The sequence below is a fragment of the Pagrus major genome, chromosome 22 (assembly GCF_040436345.1).
Source record: "Pagrus major chromosome 22, Pma_NU_1.0".
Taxonomy (NCBI): domain Eukaryota; kingdom Metazoa; phylum Chordata; class Actinopteri; order Spariformes; family Sparidae; genus Pagrus; species Pagrus major.
In genome coordinates this window covers 22,645,869-22,671,218 of record NC_133236.1, presented here as the reverse complement: position 1 = coordinate 22,671,218, position 25,350 = coordinate 22,645,869, and the positions used below count along the sequence as shown (strand labels likewise).

At 42.7% G+C, this 25,350-nt stretch overlaps 1 protein-coding gene across 2 annotated transcripts in view; it reads left to right on the top strand.

Moving 5' to 3' along the window:
* nbas (NBAS subunit of NRZ tethering complex) overlaps window positions 1–24,888 on the top strand; it is a 167,545-nt gene extending 142,657 nt beyond the window's left edge. For both annotated transcript variants that reach the window (XM_073492728.1, XM_073492727.1), the window contains exons 50-53: window positions 4,098–4,237; window positions 9,504–9,651; window positions 11,982–12,116; window positions 23,765–24,888. In XM_073492728.1, the coding sequence (XP_073348829.1) occupies window positions 4,098–4,237; window positions 9,504–9,651; window positions 11,982–12,116; window positions 23,765–24,040 (699 nt within the window). In that variant the 3' untranslated portion in view covers window positions 24,041–24,888. The remainder of the gene's footprint in view (window positions 1–4,097; window positions 4,238–9,503; window positions 9,652–11,981; window positions 12,117–23,764) is intronic.
* The last annotated feature ends 462 nt before the right edge of the window (window positions 24,889–25,350 follow it).

Sequence of the window (25,350 nt, the reverse complement as noted above, 5' to 3'; positions counted from 1 at the left end):
TTGCACAATGTAATGGATATATAATAATGACACCATCTGTTTCAGATTGGTTCCCTGTGAACTTTGCTTTCACTACCTGGCACAGAATCTCTCAGGAACATGAACGCTGACTGAGGATTCAGTCAGGCGTTTCTATCTGCTCTCCCGTCTCCATTACAGACTAACTGACTGAGTAAATGTTTTGTCCTGAGCTGTTGGTAGTTGCTACTCTGAGGAAAACAGAAATGATCCAGGTGTCTTTGAAACAGCAGCGCTAACAATACTTGAAACTTGTTTTCACTTCAATAGAAACGTTTTTTGTAATTTATTTTCCTTATTTCTTCCTTTTTATATTGTTTCCTCTCTTTTCCCATTCTTTGGATTGGCTTAGTCACCAATACAATATATAGCCAATAATATAGGCAACATTCCTAATTGATTGAGTCCAAGAAATGTAAATAATGTGAATAAGTATTCTTCTGCTAAAAATCTCAAAATAATAATGATAGTAGTTGATCATTTGCTAAGCCCCGACCCCTCAGCAACAGGAACCAAGTTTTCCATTCCTACACAGTATTTGACATTGATGACGGGGGCGTATTTACTGCTTAAAATTCAAAGTAACCTTTTGAAATAATGATTTCAGAGTTGGCATTTCTAGCTGCCAACTGTTGATTTTTGGGGCCAAAATGACATCTATCGTTGGGGTAGCTGTAGCTAGCTAAATAAGCTACACTTAAGCACAAGGCTCTAGCTGAGGTCATGATATCCACACAGTGGACGTGCTACAGTTTTTGTGAACGCAGCTTTTTTGTAATGTAACCCATAACCCCACAAACTATTGCATGAAGAGTACACCCTGTTAATCCATTCCTAACATTTTTGGCTTGCGTTTTTGTTTTTTGGAACTCCACGCCTTGGTGATGGGCCAAGTAAAAAAAAAAAAAAAGATATATAGTGTCTTAGTTCACAAATTTACTGAGCTATTAGCATTTTGCCCGCTGTCTAGCTAACTGATCTCAGGATGGACAGATGGGGTGGGAAGAGAGGACTGAGATTGAAAGTGTTTGAAAGCCTGATGGATGGAAAAGGGAAGCGTATACATTAGATGAAAGAGCAAAAGGAAAGTGTTGAGAAAGGGTTATAAATACACAGAGAGGTGGACGGATACGTGCCCCGCGGTATGTATGTATTTCTAGATTGGCTGATTGACTGAGAAGCCTTGCGTCTGATCTAATTTGTCAGCACTTCTCTGCTCAGTGTTTTGGTATTGGCATAACAGTCTCATCCTTTTCTCCCTCCCTCCTTCCTCTCTCTGCCCTCCTGCCCTCCTGCACTCTGTTCTTTGTACAGCACCACAGAGGAAATGTTGATTTTAATCACTAGGCATAATTAATTACCATCCTCCCTTGTTAAGAAAATAAAAGCCTCACAGCCACATAGTAATTGGCGGTGATTTAATTCGTAGTCGACTGTAGGTGAGTTGTGATGAGTGTGTGCGAGATGAATGTGTCTTTGTGTGTGATAGAAACATGCAATCACAATGTTATCAGGGAATCCCAAGGTCTTGTATACCCTTGAATTTTCATAACATAATGAATAAATGTGGCCATAAAACTTTGTAAAACTGCTTCAATAGCAGGGAAAGTATTCAGTATTCATAACACAGTGAGGCAATAACAATGATGAACAGGCTTTGGGTTGCGGTTTACATTCAGTGATGGATTTGAGAGCTTTAGATTGCAGTGAGGGCTTTTTACAGGTAGTTAAGATTCCATTTCTGTTTAGCAAATGACCTCCATTTCCAGAAGGTCCTGAGCTTCAGCTTTACTCATTTATTGCTCCATCCCCCATTATAAGGCGCTTCACTACACCACTAACGCATGGATCTGCCGCGCTGCCAGTTATTTGCATGTGCCGCTCCTTATAAATTTAACACATCAGATGTCTCAGAATCAGTCGGAGGATTAGGTACTTTCGTGAGGAACTCAGCCAGAGCAAGTAATGCTTAATTACCATTAATTATCCATTGCACCGAGACACCCAGAGGATTATATGGAGCCCAAGAACCGACAAAAGGAAGCAGAATATTGTCAGACCAGTTAATATATAAAACTGTTGGGCCGATCAATGCTGCATTCAAGTGTTTTTTTTTCGACTCCGGTGTGTTCATGTTGCAACAAGTCGGAACGTGGAAGCAACATGGAAGATGTTTGTTTTGACTCGGGGGGCTCCATAGGACACCCTGACCATTGAATATATAATAAAGGATACAAGAAAAGCTATATCATTATATCAGCTGGTGATTTTGATTTTAAGGAATCTTTGGGGCAGGGACACATATTCATCTCTAGCCAGTGGACTCTTTGTAGCTATTTACATCACCGAGCTGAGTGCCTTCATGTTTCTGCTTCACCAACATTCAACACAAAACATGTGGCGCAAAAATTGGTGTGCCTCCAGTAGTTGGCAGGGGGACTAACAATTCGGGACTTTGTTGGCTTTGCCTGCACAATGACCTACACAGCATAAAACAAGTCACCTGCAGCGCTCCACTGTGGCTTTGTAACAAATATCTCTCGGGTATATGTTTCAGTCAAAGGCTTTATGTTACAGTGGCGTGCCACGGTTCTGTAGATGCAGCATGCAGTCGGGGGACACAGGAGCTCCAATCCACTGAATTTGGGCATTTGTACATTTAGTCAGCATCGCCTCTCGCTGTCAAGCCATTTATACCGACATTACTAATTTTTATTCCTCATCATTTTGAAGGCAATACGGCATATTATGTGGAAATTAATGTGTTGTTCTTCGGCAGTTCTTAATGCAGTTATTTTATGCATTTTCTTGGCCGAATAAAAGCTTGGCATGGCGCAGCAGCCAGATTGCTCTAGTGAGCTCTCAATTTATCCTTCTAAGGAAAAGTATTTATTGCCTCAAAATGCATTTCATTAAATAATTGTTTAATGAAGGACCGCTTAATGCTAGCAGAAATATGAGTTGTTTGGAGCTAGATCCTCGCAGATGTTTTGTGTACTAGCCCAGCTTCATTACTGAACTGTCCTGGGATTGAAAATAATGGTTGAAGGAAGAGCATTTAAATGTAATGAATGCTTTTACAAGTACAGACAGACAGACAGTTCAGTCGTTTCAAATTGTTTTGAATTAGACTGTGTATAAACCTTTATACAGATGAAATATCACCAGGCTTTACATAGATATCTGGTCATAAACCAGCGAGGCTGAAACTATGTTTTATGAGTCTGGCTGCAAGTGATGTATGCGTTTGTGTTGTGCGTGTATGCGTGCGTGTGTGACAGAGCCTGTCTTGCAGCAGCCATGGCTTGGCAGGTTGTAGTTTTCCCCTCAGAAATCAGCCGCTCTCTGAACTGTTAAATCACACTAGAAGCCAACCTTTGAGAAGAAAATTAATTACTTTCCCTCCGCCTCCTCCTCCTCTCATTTTTTCCACATTAACCCTCCCTCGTTCCTTTTCACTCTCTTTTCTTACGCTCTCCCTCTTGATTTCCGTCTCATAATAGTATAGAATAAGTTTAGCCACAGGTGACTTTTTTTTAAACTAACAGTGAAATGGGCTGTGACGCATGAAGTCTTCTCCGTCTTCTCAGTGCCTTGTTTGAAGTTTGAAGGCTTTGATACCCGCCTAGATTAAGCGTTTGTGATTTCGCAGTGCATTCGGGTCCCGTTTTGGCAGATACGCCTCGCCCACAAACTCTGCTGCAATCATTAGGTTGTCAAGTCTTTGCCATCACAATTGAGAGCATGCTTCATTTGAAATCAATGAAAGCTGCTCTCCTGTTTCTGTTGCACTTGTGTTGGATAGAGTCTTGTGCATGTGGCCAAGATAATAGATCAGCCAAACCCACCTCTCAGTGGATGATACTGCCATTTATCATCACGATCGTCCACAACATTGCACACGTAGCAGAATTTGAAAGAAGCCGATGGTTAGTCTTTCCTGAGCACACTTCATTCACCTAATCTGTGCTCTGTGCTCACTGACCTGGGGATATCTTCCGATCAAGATCCTCACAGCAGGCCCTTTTGCTTTTCCTGGTCTCAAACTGATTTGTCCTTCTCTTCACCCTTCTGCTCAGGTTCAGATAGAAGATGTTGAGAACGAGGAGAAACGATACGCCCTCTTCTTGGAGCTGCTGGAGGCTGCGCTAAAGTGGGAAGACTTTCAGCTCCTCATGCTTCTCCTACAAGCCTGGCCACCCATGATGAAGGAGGACGTGTAAGACAAATGTCTTTTCATTGTTCTTTAGTTCTTTCAAGATTAAAGCAACATTATGTCACTTTTTTACCTTCAAATAACAGCTTTTTGATGGTACAGTGTCTTGTGTCTTGCTAATTTCACGATAATGTCGCTTTAATGCTAAGCTAAGCAATTGTATTGCTTGTTTTAGCCTTATATTTAATGTACAGATATAATATGTGGTACTGATCGTCTCATCTAACTCTCCTTTAAGCAGTAATTACTCGCTCAAGAGTTGTTTATTTGCATTCCCCTGTTTACAGCTCATTAGCAGCTGCGTTACTTGCATATCCCTACATACAGGATTTCTTTTTTTCTTTTTCAAATACACATTTTACAGGCAGGCTTTCGGAGATTTAAAATGCAAATACCCTGTCGTTACAGGTTGTGTGCAGGATACCAAGATTGTCGCAGCTGATTTACTTTCTTTCTATCCTCTCCTCTCACCTAATTTAATTCTCTCTCTTTCAACCTCTTCTCTTAATGCGTTGGTGCCCCCTAAGCATCTTCAGTGAATGTCACTTTTTAAAGTTAAAATGTAAAGTGGGTGCTTTTTCATCAGTTTGGGTCCAAGCAGACTCTTATTCAGGCTTAAACTAAGAGAATAGTGAGAGTGCTTAACAGTCAAGCAGACGCTTTAAACAGGGTGCATACTGTAGTTTGTTCATTAACAAAATCAGGGACAAATGAAGACACTACCAATGAGAATGGACAATAGTGCCTCTTATCCCTCAGGTGCACATATTGCACATAGGGTTTAAGAGTTGGACATGAAGTCATGTAGTCTTCACAAAGCTTCAGGGTCCTGGCTTCTTGCAGCTTGTATGTCTTATGCGCCTCAGCAAGTGCAGGCTTTATTATTTATAAGTGTGTAATGATGTGATTGCTCTTCCACCGCTCTATTGTCCTTGATTAAAAGTGAGCAGTGCTCGGAGAACCGGCAAGACAATACGGTGTTACTCAGTCAGGGGTTTATTCTTACGGCTCAATCACAGCAGACTGTTTCATTGAGCAATTTAAAGTTAAGTTCTTCTCCAGTAGTTGTTAGAGACTCACAAGGGCAGACATAAAGCTGTGTGTGAGTCAGCTTTATAGACTCTGATGACTTTATTGGTTTGTTGATGAACAAGACTTATACACCCTCTTCCACTGGTCAAAAATCCAACTTAAACTCACTAAGATCGGACTTTTGTGTGCAATGGGAATGTGTAAACTTGACTTTCACCTCGGCTCGGCTCAGCTTTGATCTAAACGTAAGACCCGGGTGACGACACATTATCAACATCTGGTGGTGGCATGTAAATATGGAAGGAATTTGGGATGCGGTCTATTTAAGGACGTTTTATTCCTGGACACAGTGTTGGAGGTGGAGCCCTGTTCATCCCTATGAAAGCTGCTCAGTGGTGTTTGAAGCCAAAAAAGCTCGACTTCCCTACTAAATTTTTAAACTTTTGTTGCATTTCCACCACATCTGAAGAAGCATAAAGATTAGGCAAATACGACTATAAACAGACTAAAAGTCACCCTGTTTTTCTTTGTATTTACTGTTGCAAGACTGTTTGAATGGATGCAAAGGAAACACGGAGAGCTTTGATGGTTTTTTATCTCTGTTTTAGAGCGTAAAAGCCAATGCAATAAGCAAATTCTCTTTCCCCAGCACTGTTTTCCTGTCGAAAAGGTGAAGCCAATACTGAAGTGCCACTCTACCAGTTTCAAAAAGTCTGATTGTGTGTAAGCTGAAAAAACGCCTCTTCTTCTCAGTTGATGTATTACCTCAGTAAACAGTTTCCTAATAAGTTCATGGTCTCAATCAGTAGTTCAAAGTCTTCTTCAGTAGAGCCTGGTGTTCATTTTGTAATTGGTGCCGTTTAGAGTGAAATAGACGATAAAGCAGGGTGTGCTTTAGGGCATGGCTACTTTGTGAATGATAAGTTGCTACCATGGTGTGTCCTTGACTTGTCAGTCAGAACCAATCAGATATCCTCCCTTTCATTCAACGTCATAGTTCCTTGGAAAGCAGGAAGTACTTTCTCCAGAAAAGTATTTTATGTGGAAACATTTCATAAATGCAGAATCTGTCATTTTATGCCTCTCCACAGGATAACGGAGAAATTGTGCTGCCTCACACTAATTTTTGTGCTAAACACTCGAGAAAGCTGCTTAATGTGGAGGTGAAAATTAATAAAAGGGAGACAATTACAGGGGAAATATGTTTTTTTAGAGTTGTTGAAGTGCAGCAAACAGAAAGAAAAGAATCAGGAGCAAGTGTGAATAAAGGCTATTATTCATCTTTGTGTTTTGTTCTGGACAATAGAGTTCTGACTGGGTTTGTGTGAAGCCAGTCTTTCCTGGCAGAGTAACACTGGACTGGGAAGCAGTAGGGAGAGATGGGGATTAGGGTTTGGACGCCGCAGCTGCTTCAAGTTCAAACCAGGATTTCACTGACACTCCGCTGACTTTGTGAGTGTAACAGCTGTAGTGAAGCCATCACTGCAGGGACAGTCTGCTATAATCATTTCTTTTATCTGCAGACTGAGCTGCTGTACTGTTTTTCAGATGTAAATGCAAACATTATGCTGAGTACAAAGTCGCCTTCTGATTATGGATTTTGTTTCTTCTTGTCTCTTTTAGTCGCCCTCATTTAAATCGCTCCAGTTAATTTGCTGCAACATGCATACATAAACCGACGATACTTCACTGTAATGTGCTTCTTTTGAAGCAGAGAAAGGCTGAAATTGAGGTCTGATCTGTGTGCAGTGTGCATTTTATGTGCTGTGGCTGCTACATGCGGCAGTCATAATCTGGAACACAAAACTCAGAATAACTTAACCTTCAGATGCCTCGTTTAAGATGTTCTGCTCAGACTTGAGGGTGTTATCTCACGCGGTCATCCTTAACTATGGTCTGATCCTGCGTTTAATCCTGGTCAGGATGGAGGTGTGTTTACTGAGAGGCTGTTGAGGGGAGATTTGTTTCTCCACAAGAGGCTGTTCTGGGAGCTATATTGAGTTGCATCTAAAAAGCTTAGCCCTTAGTCTGTCCGCATAAACTGAGTCATGATTCAAAGCACGAATGGGGGCTGGCTGTGACTCACACTGCACCCTGTGACAGATTTGGCGAGCGCGCAGACACTCGTGGTCGCATGCAGCAGTACCTCCCTGTCCCCCCTGGTAAAAGCACAGGAAGCAGCACTGTGCCAGCAGCACAAGTGGACTCTTGTCTGTCCCCATGGCCGCTTCGTCTGAAGGTGAAGCAGCTTGTTAGGACAAGACGCCCCGGTAGCTGGATGGAGAGCTGCCTCTTCTACTGACAGCCGCACACAGGAGCCCTGCTGTTCTCCCTGCTGTCTCTGTCTCTTCACCTCTTTCCTTTCTAGCCTCTCTGTCTCACTTGCAAGCTCTTTTCTATCAAACACACACACACACTCCTCTTTGGCAGACATAGATAGGCAGACATATAGGATCTTTCCTCAGGGTCTCCTTCCTCTAACACGCTTTCCAAAGATTCACTTGAGCGGCCTGATCTGACATCGGGCTTCAACCACTTGACGTTTTTTTGATTTCTCATCATAAAACTGAGGATTTATCAGCATGTAGCCATCTAGCCTTTATCTTGGAAAAACAACCAGAGTGAAACAAAGCACACATTCATATCTGATTCCCCTCTCAGCTCCAGTCCCCTGCTTTCCTTCTCTGTCTGTTCATTATTAAAAAGTTCCATATATTTATTAATATAGCAGCAAATAATGTTTGCTATGTAAAGATATGCACGTCTCTGATGTCGCCATGTTGGCGTTGCTCCTGCGGCATCATAATTACTGTGGTTCCAGGACCAACCAATCATGTTTCATAGCTTTGCAACCCTGGAAAACAACCAGGAAAATACCCACATGGGAGAAGTAAGCATACGTGGTTAACATTTCGAATGAGTCTATTTTAACCCAAACCTTGTTTTCCTAAACCTAATGAAGTATTTTTGTTGCCTAAACCTAACCAAACACCAAGAGAAGCGCTGTAAGAGCAAGATGATGCACTGGAGCCCCAGAAGGTCACAACCCCCACAAAATGACTCCTTTCACTATCATTATTTGAGCCATTTGGTCCAATAAAATTCAGAAAGTCAAGAAGAGCTGCAAGATTAAATTATTTAATCTCTATTCAGGTTAGCTGGTTGCTAAACAGGAAGTTAGCTGGCTCGGTCGATGGTAGTCTCTAGTGCGAACACTCTACAGGCCCCAGAACGCAGAAGATCCGGGTATTTTTATACCTGGGAAGTAATATTCAATACACTGCTTGTCGTACTAACGTGACATAACTACTAGTGGTGTTAGCATGTCAACACTTACCTTCTATAACCTCAATATTTAGAGCCTCACTAGGGCTTCAAAATGTGTTTTTTCACAACACATCCATAACCCCTAACATTACTGATGGCCAGCATTTAGAGGAGCTCTCATTTAGCTTCGACTCTTTGCCATGTTAATGATCATACTAATAAAATTAATGACTTAAACAGGATTCATCCTTCAACCAAGACCTAATTAACGGATAATGAGTCGTTCTGTGGTTTCCGGTCTCATGTTATTTTGCTATGACTGATATCTATCAATTAAAATCCGTGAAGGTCATATTGCCTTAGCGTCACTGACATTTGCCGGCCTTGGTGGAAGCTAATCTGTCACTCTGGAAGCATTAGCAAACAAAGCGGTGCCTGTCACAGCTGACAGCTGTCCCCCGGTGTTCACACAGAGAGTCGGAGAGAAAGAAAATACAGCATGTAGGTGTTAAATATTAACTGTGAGAGTATTGTGGTCCAACATCTTTCCTCCTCACTTACATGCCGAAGTCAGAATTCATTAGATCGTCTGCAAACCTCTTGACGATTGTGGCCGCCTGCTCATGTCAGCCTGTGATTCGAAGGCAGGTTGATGCTGTTTTTCTTATGCGGCTGTTGTGTTTATATTATTCATAATGCACATTTTCAAGCAATATGGTGCACATACAGAAGTCAGCTGCCGTGTCCCAGTCGTTGTCGAACAGGATCACCATCTGGTGACGCTGCATGTAGTATCACAAGTTTGCATCTATTCTGGATGTTCCTGCTTTCTTCTGATTTACATCAAAGCTGTGTGCTTCTCTGGATTAGTCTTGTATTTACCAGTCTGTAATCTTCTCTCCGTATTAAACTCACAAGATGCAAACACTCATATTCATATTCACACGTCTGTCTTGCTCTCTGTCTCCAGGGCACAGTCGGAGCGTAACCCTTGGGTGGTGCTGACCTCGGCCATGCTGACCCACTGCAAGGGATCGGAGGTCAGATTAGACCTGGGTCAGCAGGTCGTCACCATGGTGCGATCGCTCTATAACGCCAAACACAAGCTTCCTGCAGAGGTAAACAGCAAACACGCCTTGGATAACTGTGTATGATGCCTGTGTCGGCTTTTTCCACAAAAACAATTTCACCTGTTAACAGTTATTGATCAGAATGACTGGCTGAATCTATGAGTACGTGGAACATAGGGGAATAATGTTGCAGTTTGAGGCAATACAGCAGTGAAGGAAAGGAGTTCATTTGGTCTGGACCAACTGAAAAAAATTATATTGTTACATTTTAGTTCTGGTTTGCTCATTGATTGGACAGTTTTGGCGATTGTCATCCTGCATCATCGGCGCATCATCGTGACCCGTGTGGGGAAATCAAACGCCACAGCAGTTTATGCAGCCCTTTAGTGCTTCTGATGTGTATTTATATCCATTTTCTGTGTCACAAATAACACTCTAATTACTGTGGGATTGCTGTCACAAACTTTTTAATGGACTTTAATGAACTCACAGTACATGGAGCAGGATACAAGCACAGCAGTGTGAACATCTTTTGATCTATTAATCAGGGAAAAAGGGCGAGAGAGCTGACATGATACATGTTTTTACATAAATACACAGCTTGGCTACAGATTACAGTTCGAGTTCAAGATCAGCAGACGGATTAATTAGTGATGAAGCGCTTGAAATCATGCTAAAATCCCAAATCCATCATAATGAATCCTGTGGTTTGTCGGCTTGCTATCACGCCACAGACAATCTTCACAAGAGTCCGCTTGGAAGCAGACCAACACCCAGTTGTTTGGTCCGCACCAGGGTTCGGTAGACAACTTTCACACCAGCCAGTGTGAAAATGTCCATCACCAGGATCCATTTTAACCAAACTACATAGGTTGGGTGTGAAATCACCGTTAGACCGAATGCTACTTAAGTCCGTGCATCTGTGATAACCAATAATAAAGGTATAAAATGATGGGAACACCCTGACAGCAGCAAATTCTGGACAATGAGTACTTTTAAAACTTTTAAAGGTGCACTACGTAGTTTTGGGAAATACATTTTAATAAGAAGAGAAAGATCTTCATTGACAGTTTTTATGTCTAAACAGACTAAATAAACAATCTCTCTTCTATTTCATGACTGAATAAAAGGACAACACAGTTTCATACTGTTTCACTTTGTTTATATGTGGCGGACCCTGCCACCTTTCTAGCTTCAAACAGAGTTCTTGGGACCTTATTTTCCTCTGAGAACAGCTTGTTTATTCAGTTATGGAAAAAAAATAAAAAGTGCTGAGTTCGTACATTTACCTCATTAATAATTTAAATATTAAAATTCTGAGTTTGAATTTCGTCTCCCAAACTACACTGTGCCCCTTTAAGTATATTTGGTTTGTTTTATATTTCTTTAACATTCAAGTAAAATTCTGTGTTTTTCCACTGTGACATTGCGACTAAAATAAAAGATCTGAATACTTCCTCCGCTACGACAATACAGCGAGAATAGTGAAAATTAAAAGTAAAGTCCTGCTTTTACACATTTTCAGTTTATCCACTGTCACCGTTGTTATCAAAAACATATTTCTAAGCTTGTTTGAATTCAGTGCGACCTGACTGCGCTGCCACCGCTTCACCCCGTTTCTTAATACAGGAGCCCAAAGCTATTAAGCGTGTAACCCGCAGCAACATGTTAGCATCAGCTCAATGCTTTCTGCGATGTGCTATAGGCACTCGCACGCTCTTTGATATCTGACGGCCCCTAATGCTATTCATGCCCTGCTGAGCACCACGGAAGTGGTAAGCCTAATGCCATTCTGTATGTCTAGCGCCAGCTGACTGTGATATTAGTTTAGCGCTAATGCTATTCAGTGTGAATAGGCTAGTGTCTGCCTGGCTGTCTAATATTAGTGTGGGAAGGGTGGGAGGGGGCGGGAGGTGGAGGAGGAGGCCTTTTACTCTGTTCTGAACAGCTTTAATTTGAATCTGCTGGAATGAAACCGCCAGAGCATGGGGGAGTCAGATTGCATTGTGATATCCATATATTACTGAATAGGACTGCAACAGCACTGTGTGTGTGTGTGCTTGTATGTGTGTGTGCACTTGTGTGTGTGTGTGTGTGTGTGTGTGTTTGTGTGCAGACCTTTTTAAAAGTATTATGTTCCTGCGTGTCTGTACAGTATATGCACATCGATTAACCTTCAGTGTTCCTCGCCTACTCTCTCCCCTGTCTCCTGCTCTCCCCTTTTGTTCTCCCTCGCTCTTTTTTTTTTTACTTGATTACCTTTCCCTGTTTTCATCCCACTTTTTCTTTTATCGCTCCCCTTCCTCCTTTCATCCGCACGTTCATCCATTCATTCTTTCATCTCTCCCCTTCCTTTCTCACTCTCTCTTCCTCTCCAGTGTATCAGACACATAACAAGCCTGCTGCTCCAAAGACAGCCGAGCCTCCAGCAGCCTGCACTCAAACTGATGGCTGAGAGCGGAGACGAGCAACTGCTGCAGCTGACTCGGGATCAGATCAACGGCATGACCGCAGTAAGTGTCATCGTAATAGTCGGCATCAAGTGTCCCACTCCATGACCCACAGTGTAGACAAGATATTGAGTAATGGGTTAATTATTTCGTTGTTAAAAACATGATGAAATAATGAAATGTGCATTTCAAAACTTCCCCGACCTCAAGGTGAAGGCTTCAGGTTTCTTGTCTTATCCAACCAACAGCCGAAACCAAAATGTTTTCAGTTCGAACGGCAGCAAAAATCATTACATTTTTGAGGCTGGACCGACCCTTTTCGTGCTCAAAGTATTAAATCACACAGTAATCTTTTTTTAATGTTTGTTTTTACTCCTGAACAAGTGAAAAAACATGCAAATTACTTTTTATTTTCCAATATATGTTATTTTTATGCAGTTATATAGATGTTAATGCAGTGAGTGGAGACCATGCATCAAAAGTGATTCAGATGAAACCGTTCTATCCTTTTATTCTCACAAAACCAGACAGAAATATTCTTCAGCTAAATAAGATGTGAGAGATTCTCTAATCCAGATTTTGATAATAATGTTCTTGTACATCTTTTTTCTGTGACTAAAAATATATCTGTCTACTCCAGTGGATGTTTTGCACCGGGGGGTATATTCTGCCTGTTTGACCCATATTTAGATAAAATGGGTCTGTGTTTAAAATTAAATCTGAAGACTATTTAATATTGCTGTTTAATTAAACTATCCAAGTGTGAATTAGTGTAGAATGTTAAATAAAACATACAAAATAAAGCAGAATCTAAATAGGCAGATTATACCCTGTGCACAGATGTATAATTAGTTAGAGAAGAAATGCATAAATGTAATGGTAAATGGTAAATGGCCTCGCATTTCTAAAGCGTTAGCGCTACCAATAGCATTAACGAGCGCTGCATTCTGTTAAAGGTGCGATATGTAAGAATTGGCCACCTCAGATTCATACCGCAAGCACATAGGGGGCAGCATATCGCCAAAGTACCCGCTAACTTCTGCTAACTGTAGCTGCCACTAGCAAATTCGGCTGCGCAGCTAGTGACACAGACTGGAAGCTTGGAGTAGGTATTACGAGAAAGGGCAGACTGGAGCTAGCCTGTTAGCATGCTAACCTCAATAGACATCTATTACATTGTAACATCAAGCGTTATTTCTTCACATTGTGTTCATAACTTTGAATGTTTAAACTAAAAGTCTTAACATAATGAACCTTAGATGGACAAGTCGAACTTTCTGCTGTGAAAGGAGTGTATTTTCTCAAAGCAAATGTCTAAAAAAAATCGTCTGGTGACCCCTCAGATTTATCTCGTTGTGCACCGCAGGACCAATCAATCATTCTACTCATAGTATCAGCGACAGCGGCTGTACACGACTTGATTTATCAAGGCTAATGCCATTTATTTAATCAGTAGGTAAGATCCGACGTCATCATTATTTCCTTTGCCGGTGTATTAAAAGCAACAATAAAAGAAAGTTCTAGAAAGCCTGAGAGACTGTACACAGCGTACTTTATCTAAAAGGTCTGAGACGTAATTGAAAAAAATGAAATACAAAGAAAATAAGGGAGGGAAAAGAGACGACTGATGAAGATGTGATTGGAAATTCTTATCTTCGCTGTTTTAAGATAAGAATAAAGTTCACCAAACGAATCTCAGCATTCAAAGAAGCAAACGTTCACCCACTCGCTGACTCTCCTCTTGTTTTTGGAAGCCACCATCAGATAACAGAGTTATAGTTTGAGAGTGTGTGGGCCGCTCTCCACTGTTTCTCCATCAGATAAGCAATTGTCACAAAGTGGGTCTCTCAGACCCAGCAGACCCTCTCTTTGCCCCTGGATCAGATAAGAGAAAGCCTCTCTATTAAGTGACAGAGCTTCTATTAAATGAGACATTAAAGCTCCTGTATAGGTACACCTGAGCAACATGCTGCTTTTATCCCGCAGAGAGAAAAGAGAGCGGGGCTGAGGGGAGGAAGGGTTAAAGGAGGTAAGAGAGAAGATATGCGATTTTAGATGGGGGAAGAGAAAATCAAATGCAGGGGAGGATGGCTGTTCAGAGAGAGAGAAATAGGGCTGAGAAGGGAAATTAAAAAACACAGAGCAAATGTATGAAAATGTGAAGTTAGACAGACCGAGACAGGCAGAGAGCGGACGCAGCAGCAGCCTGGGAGGAGAGACGGGAAAGATAAATCAGGCAGAGTTAGAGAGGAGGTGTATGAATGGGGTAAGACAGGTAGTGTGTCACACTGCTTGGAGAAATAATCTCGCCACCGAAGAGCTGAATGAACAGGGGGCTTGTTCGTGGCAGCACAGAACCGTGTTCACCTGGAGATAACATCAGCAGAGACACAGAGAAATCGTCTTACATCTAATACATCTGATAATGTGTTGGCTTGCTGCTGCTCACTGTGGAAGTCGTATGCATGTGGGTGTGTGTTTGTCTCTTCTTCTTCCTCTCCTGCGAGTGTCTGTTTGCCAAAACCAAGTACGTTATGCTGTTAATTGGCTTTCAGGTACAGTGTTTTTTCTGATTTCCGGAGACTAATTTAAAGGATCGCCTCCTCCAAATGTTATTTTTTTAGAAAGGGATGCAGGATATCAGTATTTAGGAGTTCTTCTGTCCAGATACGGATTCTGACGAGTCAACTCAGGTTCTCCAGTGCTCTCTTTTCATCAAATTAAGATCTATGCGAACTCTAAATAGCCTACTTGTGCTCTAAGATGTCACTTATTACTGCTAAAACCACAGATGAGTGATTCTACAGCGGTACATAGTGTCAACAAATGGTTTTGATTGTTGTCTAGTCGATTATCCTGTGAAACCCCAATGAGACTCGGAACAAAACTACCCTGGTGGTTTGATTCCACTAAAGATTGGAAAAACTGTCTTATAATCTGGGTGAACCGAACAAAAATGAGTAGTTCACTGCCCTTCCTATGTGCGCATTTGTCACCATCATTACCAAATTAGAGCTGATACAAGATCTCTGCACTCTGAGGCCCTTTTATCAGATCTACAAACAGCCAGGACGTGTCAGCAGCTGGCCGTTAGCAGATCAGTAGATCTTATCAAGGGGCGCTCAGAAGTAATTGATTTTAGTTAAGCTCGGCCGATCAGAAACCTGTGCGAGCGCACCGAGAGAGCTTAACTGTTAATTGACTGTTGTTTCATCGAGGTTTGATGTTTTGTTTCACTCCGGCATGCCAGACGAGAGGAACTTATCATCGAAAGCCATGTGAAAGGTTTCCCAAAGTGTCACTCTTCATCTATCAGCCCGCCTTCTCATGTCTTAATTAACAAACCTGGAGGTTGATTTCGGTCACAGCGCACCATATATTTATCGACTCTGCAAACAGCAGCGCTCCTGATTAAATACATGAAAATCACACGCCACTCCGAGTGACTGGCAGGCCTTATCTTCGAGCGCTGCCCCCAACAGTGTGTGTTTCCTGGCCCTCTGCTCTGTATCTGATCTCATATATTATCGTACACATTGTTTTACCTCAGACGCAAACACATACATTTTTTTTTTTCCTTCATAAAAGAGGTGCCCCTGAAGTGACAATAAAAAAAAAGATTAATCCTGAAGATTAGTTTTTAATTAAAATGGTGTTATAGAAAACTGCTTGACACAAGAAGCAAATGAGAAAAAGTAATCTATTTGGCTGTAGTGTGAGATATGTGTTCATTTTGTGCTTCACATTCACCGTGTCTTGCTGCGCCGCGGAGGACACCACAGTGGGCGTAGCGGAAAAACAGAAGGAGGGAGGAAGAGGAGTGGGAGTAGAGTATATGCCTTGAAAGGGATACAAAGAAGTTGTAGAGAGAGCAGGTAATGAAGAAGAGGCTGCATTGTTCTCGATAATGTAGGAAAATACAGAGCAGGCTTTTATTTCGTTTCGCTGGGTCTCTCTCGCTCGCATCAATTTCTCCCTTTTCCCGTCTTCCTTTTTCTGCTCTGCTCCTCTTAGTGAAGATGTAAGGGCCATGGAGGAGCAGAGGGGAGCGGTGGAGCAGGGAGACGGGGGGTTAACATCAGCCTGATTAATGGAGGACGGAGATAAGAGCTGCTCTGCCGACGTGAATGAGCTGTTAGTGCAGCATGTACACAGCTGCAGTCCACCAAACTTCCAGCAGTCCTTGGGTCTTTTCAACTCCTTTTTGTCTTCGGCTCTTCCGCTCAAATTTTCTCTTCCTTCATCAGATTTGAATTTAATTAATTAACCCCATCCGCCTTCATCATCAGCACTCCATTTTTTCCAAAATAGATGTAGCAGAGCTCAACGGACTCGAACATTGTTTTGTTTTTAAAAACCTTGTGGTTTAAAAATGGACAATAAATTTACCTTGTACCTTTCTTATTATTGGTACTCTAGGGTTTCATTTCTCGCCAGCAACATAGCGACACGTCAATATTTCCATAGCTAATGAAGCTAACATTCCATGAATTGGTTGAGACGCCATCTTGGTTGACTTTTAAAAATGCACGGTTGACTTATTTTACAATGAAAGCTCTGTAAATGTGATCTTAATAGCTACATACATGATATTGTCCTAAAAGCCTGAGGCTACAGCTACTCTAGCAAACAGATTTTATCAGCTGTGGTGAGCTAGCTCATTAAGCTAACATTGATTCCACTTGTGGCTGACTTGTTTTAAGATGAGAGCTCTGTAAATTGGGTGTAAAATAAACACTTGCTGGCTACATACATGGTATCGTACTAAAAGCTACATGTCCCAGGCATCCTGACAGCTGCGTGATAAGGAAAAACTGTTACTTTCTCTGACAAAACCATTTTTGCCAGTAAGCTTTCTAACTATCTAGCATTTTCAACCTATTTATGTATTTTCACTTGTTAAAGTTATCTAGTTATAAAGAAAAGGCTATTACGATGAGCTGTAAGTTTAGAAAGTGCAGTCACGTTAGCTGGACATGCTAACAACTGCAGTTCTGTTTGAGTAGATAAACAAACTGTACTTTCTATTCTACCGCCCCCAAAACACGTTTTCTCCGTTTAAGTCAGGATCTCTCTTAATACACGTGACAAATAAGCGACAAAAACAAGCAATGCTGATCGAGACATCATGTTCTGCGAGGTAAAACTGCTGTTTATCAAAGTAGTCTGGTGGATTTGAAGAGAGGACAGATGGATTTAAGTGCTTAATTTCTACTGAAGCCCACAGCTGTGTGTCTGTGCAGGAGGTGGTTACTCATCCCGAGTCATCTTTGTCACATTGTCTTTATAATTTCGTGTTTTTGCCACATAATACGGGGCGATGACAAACACATCAACGAGGCCACCATTGTCGTGAGTGAGATGTCAGATTCGCACGACATGACTGGTTGATGCCTTCATTAACAGGGCAAAAGTTCAGGAAAATCTGACATCTGACACAGGAAATTAATCCTATGAAAAAAATGCCCCCAGTGTGTAAAGGCCTTTACTAAAGCGTATGGAGAAAGACATAGTTTAACAGATCTGCCATGCTTTTCCTTTTCCATCTGCGCAGTGAAGTGAAGATAAGAGACAGGTGTGTGTGTGTGTGTGTGTGTGTGTTTATATTTGTGTGTGATTGAGTGATTATGTGTCTAATTGCTTGTTGAAGTGGGCTTGTTTACAGCTTTTGTGCCATATTGGACCTGTTAATCTAGCTGTGTTTGCTTGCCACTCGGTGCGTTGATCCCCGGTTTGCTCGCTGCGTGCATGTGTGTTTGTGTTTGCTGATGTGCGTCACAGCCCGCTTTTTTTTTTTTTTTTTTTTTTGGCTTCACAGCCTCTTCTTCTGTCACTTTCAATCATGTCGCGCTGTAAGCAAGGACTGTTTGGTGTTGTGTCTGAGTGTGTGTGTGTGTGAATGGTGCACCACTCAGGCCCGGGGACGGCGAGGATGGAGAGATGGGAAGCAGGAGCCTGAGGGAAGGAGAGAAAAAGGATGAGAGGAGGAGAGAAGGAGATAGTTGTGTGTTGTCTGGCATTCCAAAGAAGCTTTATGATTTAAATGATAAAAGAAGGCTCGGCCATGCATTATGTATTAGGCATTGTACGTGTACGGTAATTCCAATTAAGCTTTCAACCGGGTTTAGCTCACAGAGAGGGCAAAGGAAGCCGCATACAGGAAATGAGAGACGTGCAGAGGGAGAATAGAAAACAAGGGTGTGAAAAATTGACCGCACCAATCAGACAACATTTAGCGTCCGCTGAAAACAAGCAGGAAAGACGAGCTTGACCGTCTTTCACAGGGTGAGACGGCAAAGAAATGAGAAGGTAATAACAAAAGGGGGGGGGGGATTTGGACATATTATGGCTGCAGTTTGATGTGTCAGTTCTCTTGTCACGCTGAGTGTGTGTTCGCTCACTCACAGGGCAGAAGCCCCAGCGCACACACATGAGAAGACACCTCTAGTTTTCCCTTCACAGGAGAAGACAGGCAGAGCGTTGTTTGAACCTTCAGAGAAGACTTGTAGAGGCTTTTAACCTCGCACATACAACCGCGCGCAAAAATACATACACCTCAGGACAGGTTTTCATGTTCTCCGAAGCTGTTGACCTTTGAGAAAAGAAAGGAAAGGCCTGATGGACGTATTCCCTCCTCAATCAGATTCTTTTTGCGACGAAGTGTTTGTAAGAGCGAGGCCTTAAAGATAGACTGGAGGGGAAAGTCAAGAAGTCGGAGGGGAAGAAGGGTGAGGAGTGGAGCACCACAGGAGGAGAGAGGTGGTGTGGATGGATGTACAGGTGTGTGAGAGGTACAGCAGACTGGAATGTGAGCCGTCGAGTCGACTCGGAGGTTGGTGTACCTGACAGATAAACGCTGTGGTTTGTAGTGCGGTTTGGCTTCAGATGTTAAATCATGATGATCGCAAATGTAGCAAAAACACACCTGAAACAGTTTATATGAGACCAGTTCTAATTACATGAGAACAAACTCTTAATATATGTAAAAATAAAATCTGAACAGCTAATTTAATAAATTTGTCAGTATGGAAAACACACTCACTGGCCAAGAAATGACCAGCCCTACTCTGTTTCTGGTTGGCTCAGGCCAGGCTCACACTACAGGAGTTTTTTCTGGTTTAACCCTGATTCGCCTCTCCCATGAAATCTGGTCTGGGAGCTCGGTCGGCCCTGAGGATTTGGCCCAGGCTGTGTGCTAATGTGAGGGTTGTACAGGTCCAGTCTGAATCCTTACAAACTGCTCGCAGACTCATTGGGGCCACCATGATAAATATCAATCGTGTTTGGTATCAAGGATTTAATATTTGGACGACTACGATTGTCATTACATCAGTACTTTCACAACAGCCAATGAGAGAGATGTATCGGATCAGCTGATCATGTTGCCAAGCAACGGTAAGCATTCTAGCCCTTGAGGCTAATGTTAGCTAGCATACAGCCGTTGGCAGATATTAAGTTCCTCCAGTTCTTACTTTGCTTTTGTTTTTCTCACAGCAAAGTTTTAACATTGCAACAGCTAGTAGTTGTGCCACAGTTTACATCTGCTTACCCACTAGATCAAGAGAGAGGGATCACGTGTAGGTGGCGTGTCGCTCCTCTGGCCAATCATCACTCCTCAAGCCTAAACCCCGACCAACCCAACAAACAAAAGCAACGAGCCAATCAGGGACAGAGCAGGGCACGCCAATCCTTCGGCATCCTAAGAAAAGAAAAATACTAAAACAGCTAAATATCTGTATGCCAAGATAAGCTAATCGTCTACTGGCAGTAGCTGCATTTTTTAATTGAAGTGTATGAGAGTGGTATTGATCGTCTTGTCCAATACACTGCAAGAAAGCAAATTAGCCCGTTTCCCAAAATGTCGAATTGTTCCTTGGAATCATTAATTTAGACAACAGAAATGTTCAGAAAGATTAATCGGATGTGAACGCATCATCGTGATAGGATTCCACTGAAAAGATTGAAAATATTGATTAATCACCCATCTCTGCCATGCTTTCAGGAAGTTTCACAGTGTTAAGAACTAGAAATGAGGCAAGTTGTAATCCTAGAGTAACTATATTTCTCAGAATTTACTTCAGGCATTGTTTTAACTCCAACTTTAGTTACAACTATCAAGGGAGGATAAGACTTTAGATTTAAGACAGTATGTATAAGTAGTGATCTACCATATACTGCATACTTAACAGTAGCTGTGAAATCTGGACGAACAGCAGTGCCTGAAATGTGATGGAGCCGCTCTTGCTGTAAAAAGGACATAAAGTTATCTGCTCTCCTCTGATATCAAGATTCCCCTCCATCCCTCCATCTCTCTAGCGCTCCTTCACATCTATTTTCAGCTCGACTGTCAATCCGACTGACTCTAAGACTCAAATCTGCTGTCTCTCTTGACACCGTCAAACAGTAATAGCCTGGGAGGTGTATGTGTGTGTGTGTGTGTGTGTGTGTGTGTTTCAGGACCAGGCCTGTGCTCGAGTGATGTTCTGTGTTTCTATAATGGACCAGGAAGGGCAGCAAAGACAGAAATGTGTGCATATTATAAGTGCTTTCTCAACATGCATATATTCCTGTACCTTAAAATCAAAGCACGAGTTTGAATCCTTGTCCTCTAAATCTGTACACATCCCGTGTAGCTCCAACTCCCTGGATGTGATAATATATGCGTGTGTTGTCACTTTTAAACTGGCGCCCTGCAGGTGTGATATCTGAAGCGTCCACAGCACCGACACCTGCATTTCCCTCCCCCTGATGGTTGATACAGTGCTGCATTTCAATCAGAATGACATAAGTATGCGCCGCTTATAACAAGAATGCCACCTGGTAGAGCTCTCAGACCTCTGGTCCCTGTGCTGTGTGTGTCTGGCAGAGTCATCTGTATTTTGTAGGTGTTAGGCCTCATTACAGCCAAACACTGCAGAAGGTGATTTCAGTGATTAGCACGCCTTCAGGTCACATCAAGTCAAATTTATTTGTACAGCTTTTAATCACACTAATAGCTTGAAATGGCACCACAAGGCCACATTTAACAAACCTAAAATAGGATGAAGAATAACTCCAGTTTATTACTCTTTTGGTCTAATTTGTAGACATGCTAGCAGCGTGGCTCCAGGGATGGCAATGTCTGTCCACCACTTTGGTTCAGACTGAAATATCTCATCAACTATGAGATGTATTGCTCTAAATTTTGATACGGACATTCATCTCTCCCTCCGGATGAATTGTTTTAACTTGAGTGATCGTCTGACTTTTCGTTTAACGACACCAGCATGTCAAAATGTTAATGTCCAATACTTTGGTTTATGTCCAAATACCTCAAAACTAATGGCATGCCCGTCAGCCTCAGCTGTACTTTGTGTTCAGTGCAGATTAGCAAATGTTAGCATGCTAACAACTAAGCTCAGCATGTTTAATCTGGTAACCTGCTAAACATCAGCATGCCAGCACTGTAACTGTGAGCATTTATGTTTTCAACTGCGTCTGTTTGTGTGTTGGTTTGTGAACAGGATTACACAAAAACTACTAAACAGATTTTCACAAAACTTGGAGGGAGGATGGATTTTGGCCCAGAATAGACCCCCTTAACTTTTGGTGTGGCTTCAGATCGATCCAGGATTTTTTTCTCCTTTTCTTTAACATTTCGAGATGAGGTGTTTTTCAACATTTCTGATAATTTCTCGGGGAATAATGCATCGGTCTTGAAGAAAACAAATCAAAACTTGACTGACTGTATTTTCTGTAGTTGTGTCCTGTGCAGTACAGGGTTTTTACCGACATAACAGCTGCACTTCACTGAACGATGTGGTTTAGATAATCTGGCTCGACACTTTGCTGTTGTATTTCTCACCTCTGACTGAATGTTTGTACTTTACTTTGAAGGGATGGCCAAAACTTTTAAAATAAGACCCGTGGTTTAGTAAACAAATTATCACGTTTCAAACACGAGTTAGAGAAACCCTTTCATCATATTTTGTCTGTACCTCTGAGAAATCGTTACTCCCTCCTATCTGTAATGTTTGACATCATCTTTGTAAGATATCAAGCTTCAAAATAGGTCAGCGTTTTCTGCAGCTCCAGAAATCCCATGTAGAGCGTTTTTGCTCTGTTGAGGCTCCAAAATCAAAAGTTTGAGGCTGAACTGTTAAGTTGTTCTGAAGTGCCTCAGTTGGTTCTAGTGTGCATTCGGCTCTGGGAAAACAGTTGGTGCACTTAAAAATGAATGCATGTGATGCTTTCAGTGCATGTCTGACTTTCTCCTCTCCAGCTCTCTCCCTCCAACACTCCTAGGTCCTCCCTTCTCCCCGTCTTCCTTTCCCTTAATTCTCATTATAACCGGGTGACCTCATCATCCACCTCCGTCTCCAGATTCAAAAATGTCTCCGTCCGTCCCCTCTCTATCTGGCCTTCCTCTGTCCCCGGCTTGTCATGAATCATCTGATCCCGTCCGTCAATGGAGGGGATGAATTAAATTATTAGTCATGCATGACATACTGCTCTCTATAACCGATGTCAATGCTCTGACTCCCTTTCAAACCAAAGCAACCATGAACTTTTATTGTGTTGAAATGGTAAATGCAGCCAATGAATCTCGAGTCTTGGTGATAATCTTTTTCCGAACAAAGTCAAACTTCACGTGCGCAGTATGATTCAACGAGGGGACAGTGTCACTGTAAAACAGTTTGACATCTCTCATGTGAGACGTTTGGGTTCACTAGTATCACTAGTCACATAAGCTAACGGATCCTTTTTATGTTTTTGAGGAAGAGTTGTCCTTCAAGGAAAGATAAAGACAGAGAGAGGCGGACACACATGAGAGATTTTCAGAGGTGAGGGATAGAAATACATCCCGTCCGCTCCCCTCCTCGACTACAGAATGGAAGACATGAGCCCCACATTTATAATGGATCTGCCTCAGCTCCAGAAATACCCTGACGGGGCCTCGCTGTTGTCCGTTTGTGTGTGTGCACACATATTCGTTCATAGCTGTACAAGTGCAAGCTTAATAATAGAGACAGCAAACAGGTGAGAGGATGCAGAGGAGATGGGGCTGAGTCACAGCGAGAAGCAGAGAGACGGCCTTTCAACCCCAGCACTCAAATCGTTTCTCCATGGCCTGTAAACCACTCACAGCAGCCCGCCCCGACGGCTATTAGCTGTTCGAATTTGCATGCAGTTCATTGATGTAAAGAGGCAGAAGATGGGATTAAAATATTACGTAAAGGCTGTGTTCAGAATTATTTTGGTAGCTGAGAATGCTGCAAAGAAGTGCAGAAGGAGAGGAGAAGGGTTTTGTGTGTCTGTGTGCGTGAAGGAGGCACACGCCATGGGACTGGTGGTCAGCCACAGGATTTGACCACTCTGACCTCATCGGGTTTCCTCAGGCATGTAATATTGTAATCCCACACGGCTTCAAAAACTGCTGCCGCAGCAGGAAGCTACGGTACCTCTTGTTTATATACGGATGAGAGAGGCTGGTTAATCTCCAAATCTACCGGACACGTTCAGCGTTTCATCAGCCAGCGGGTGTTGGGAAGAGAATAGCTCTGCTGAATGGTGGCTGGTTACCTGGCAGAGTGGCTGGTCGCAGGTTTGCCAAAGTTACGCTTGGCTTGTATTCACAGGGATGAAAAAAAAAAAAATGCAATCACAGTTAAAAGGTAAAGACTCCATCGCCACATGTGTGTTTACACTCTCTCCTCTCTTTTTCCCTCCAGGAGACGGCTTCCTCCTGCGACGCTGAGCTCCTCTCGCTGCTCCTGGACGCGGGGCTCCTGGTGGGCTGCGTCTCCTCGTCCCTGTACCCCCTGCTCAGCTCCCACATGCTGTCCCACCAGCAGGAGGGAGGCTGGGACGTGGAGAAAGCCGCCGCTGAGCTGCTGGCTGCTGGCCACGGGCCTGAGGCGGGCTCCCTGCTGCTGGCTCACCGCGGAACCCACCAGGCCCAGTTCACCTTCAACTCCGCCTTGGCCGTGCTCAGAAAGTGGCTGTGAGGCGAGGAGGAACGGGGTGTGAAGGGGAATGAACGCGGCGGGGAAGGCAGTTTTGGAGCGCAGCCACGGACGAGGACGATAAAGCAGATTCAGAGAAGGAGAGTGGGAAGGTGTTGAGAGAGGAGCGGAATTAGATTGGACTGAGATCTGAAGAATTTAGCGCGAGGCGAGAGTAGAAGTGATATCGAGCCGTACCTCGGCATTTTGTTCTGTAATTGGGTTTCGGGGGTTCATCAACTGACGACACTTCAACAGCAGCTGCAGTGTTTTGCCTTGGAGGTGTAAGAGCGGATACCTTTAATAATCAAAACATCTGCTCAATTAGAAGCGCACACACACACACAAACACAACTTTCTGCCGTCTCTCAGTCATGACTGGGTGTTCAGACCGATCAGAAAACGAACACGCCGCTTGCATCTAGTCGTGTGTGCAGTTGTGTGCCGCGTCCTATTGTGTGATCAAGTAATTGAGCAGTAGCCGGGGAAGCTGTGGGTGGATATTAGCCTATTGTTCCATGACAGGTTTGCCTCTTTGACGTCCCACCGTTAAACACCCTGCCTCTGCTCCATTGTTTTCACCCTAATAATGTCTAATTAATTCCTTCTAAACAAATTAGCCCCGCAGCTGCCCCGTGCTGTGTGTGTGTGTGTGTATGCAAAAAATATTGTATACGTGCACCCGGCGATATCACGTCGAGCTAATTACGCTGAGGAATAAACATGTGAGTGTGTTGTTGTGTGTGTTACGCACACAGCGAGGCTGTCGGCATGCTTTGTTTCACTTTATGAAATACAGGTTTTATTCTGTCCCATTGTTCAGATCTGAAATAAAGACAAATCCAATGTAATCAGAATGAGTCATTGTGTCTTCATGTTTGTTTTATTTCTTGATGATAGTGTCGATGCACAGGCGGATAACATTTACGTCGGCACAGTCTTTTCAGATAAACTCTTTTCAAAGTCGACCCCGTTGACATTTCGGCGCGTTTTTACTTTTTCTGCTTAATGAATGTGTTTCATTAAGATTCGCGCTCCGTCTCACATTGAATGCACTCAAAACATTTGCTTTATAATTACAGCATTTCCACATTGTTCCGAGATAATTACAGCCCTCTGACCCAAACATCTAAGCGTGTGTTTGTGCCTGCCCTCAGATGTGTTTTTTTGTTGTGCAGCACAGTCATTTTCAAGTGTTTTCTCTGGTCAGCACACGCAAATCCATAGAGGGTTTCGGAGCACACACTGCTTTAACCTTTGTTTCGATTTGGCTGTCAACAAAAGCATTAGTACACTTTTTTTTTTTCCTGCTG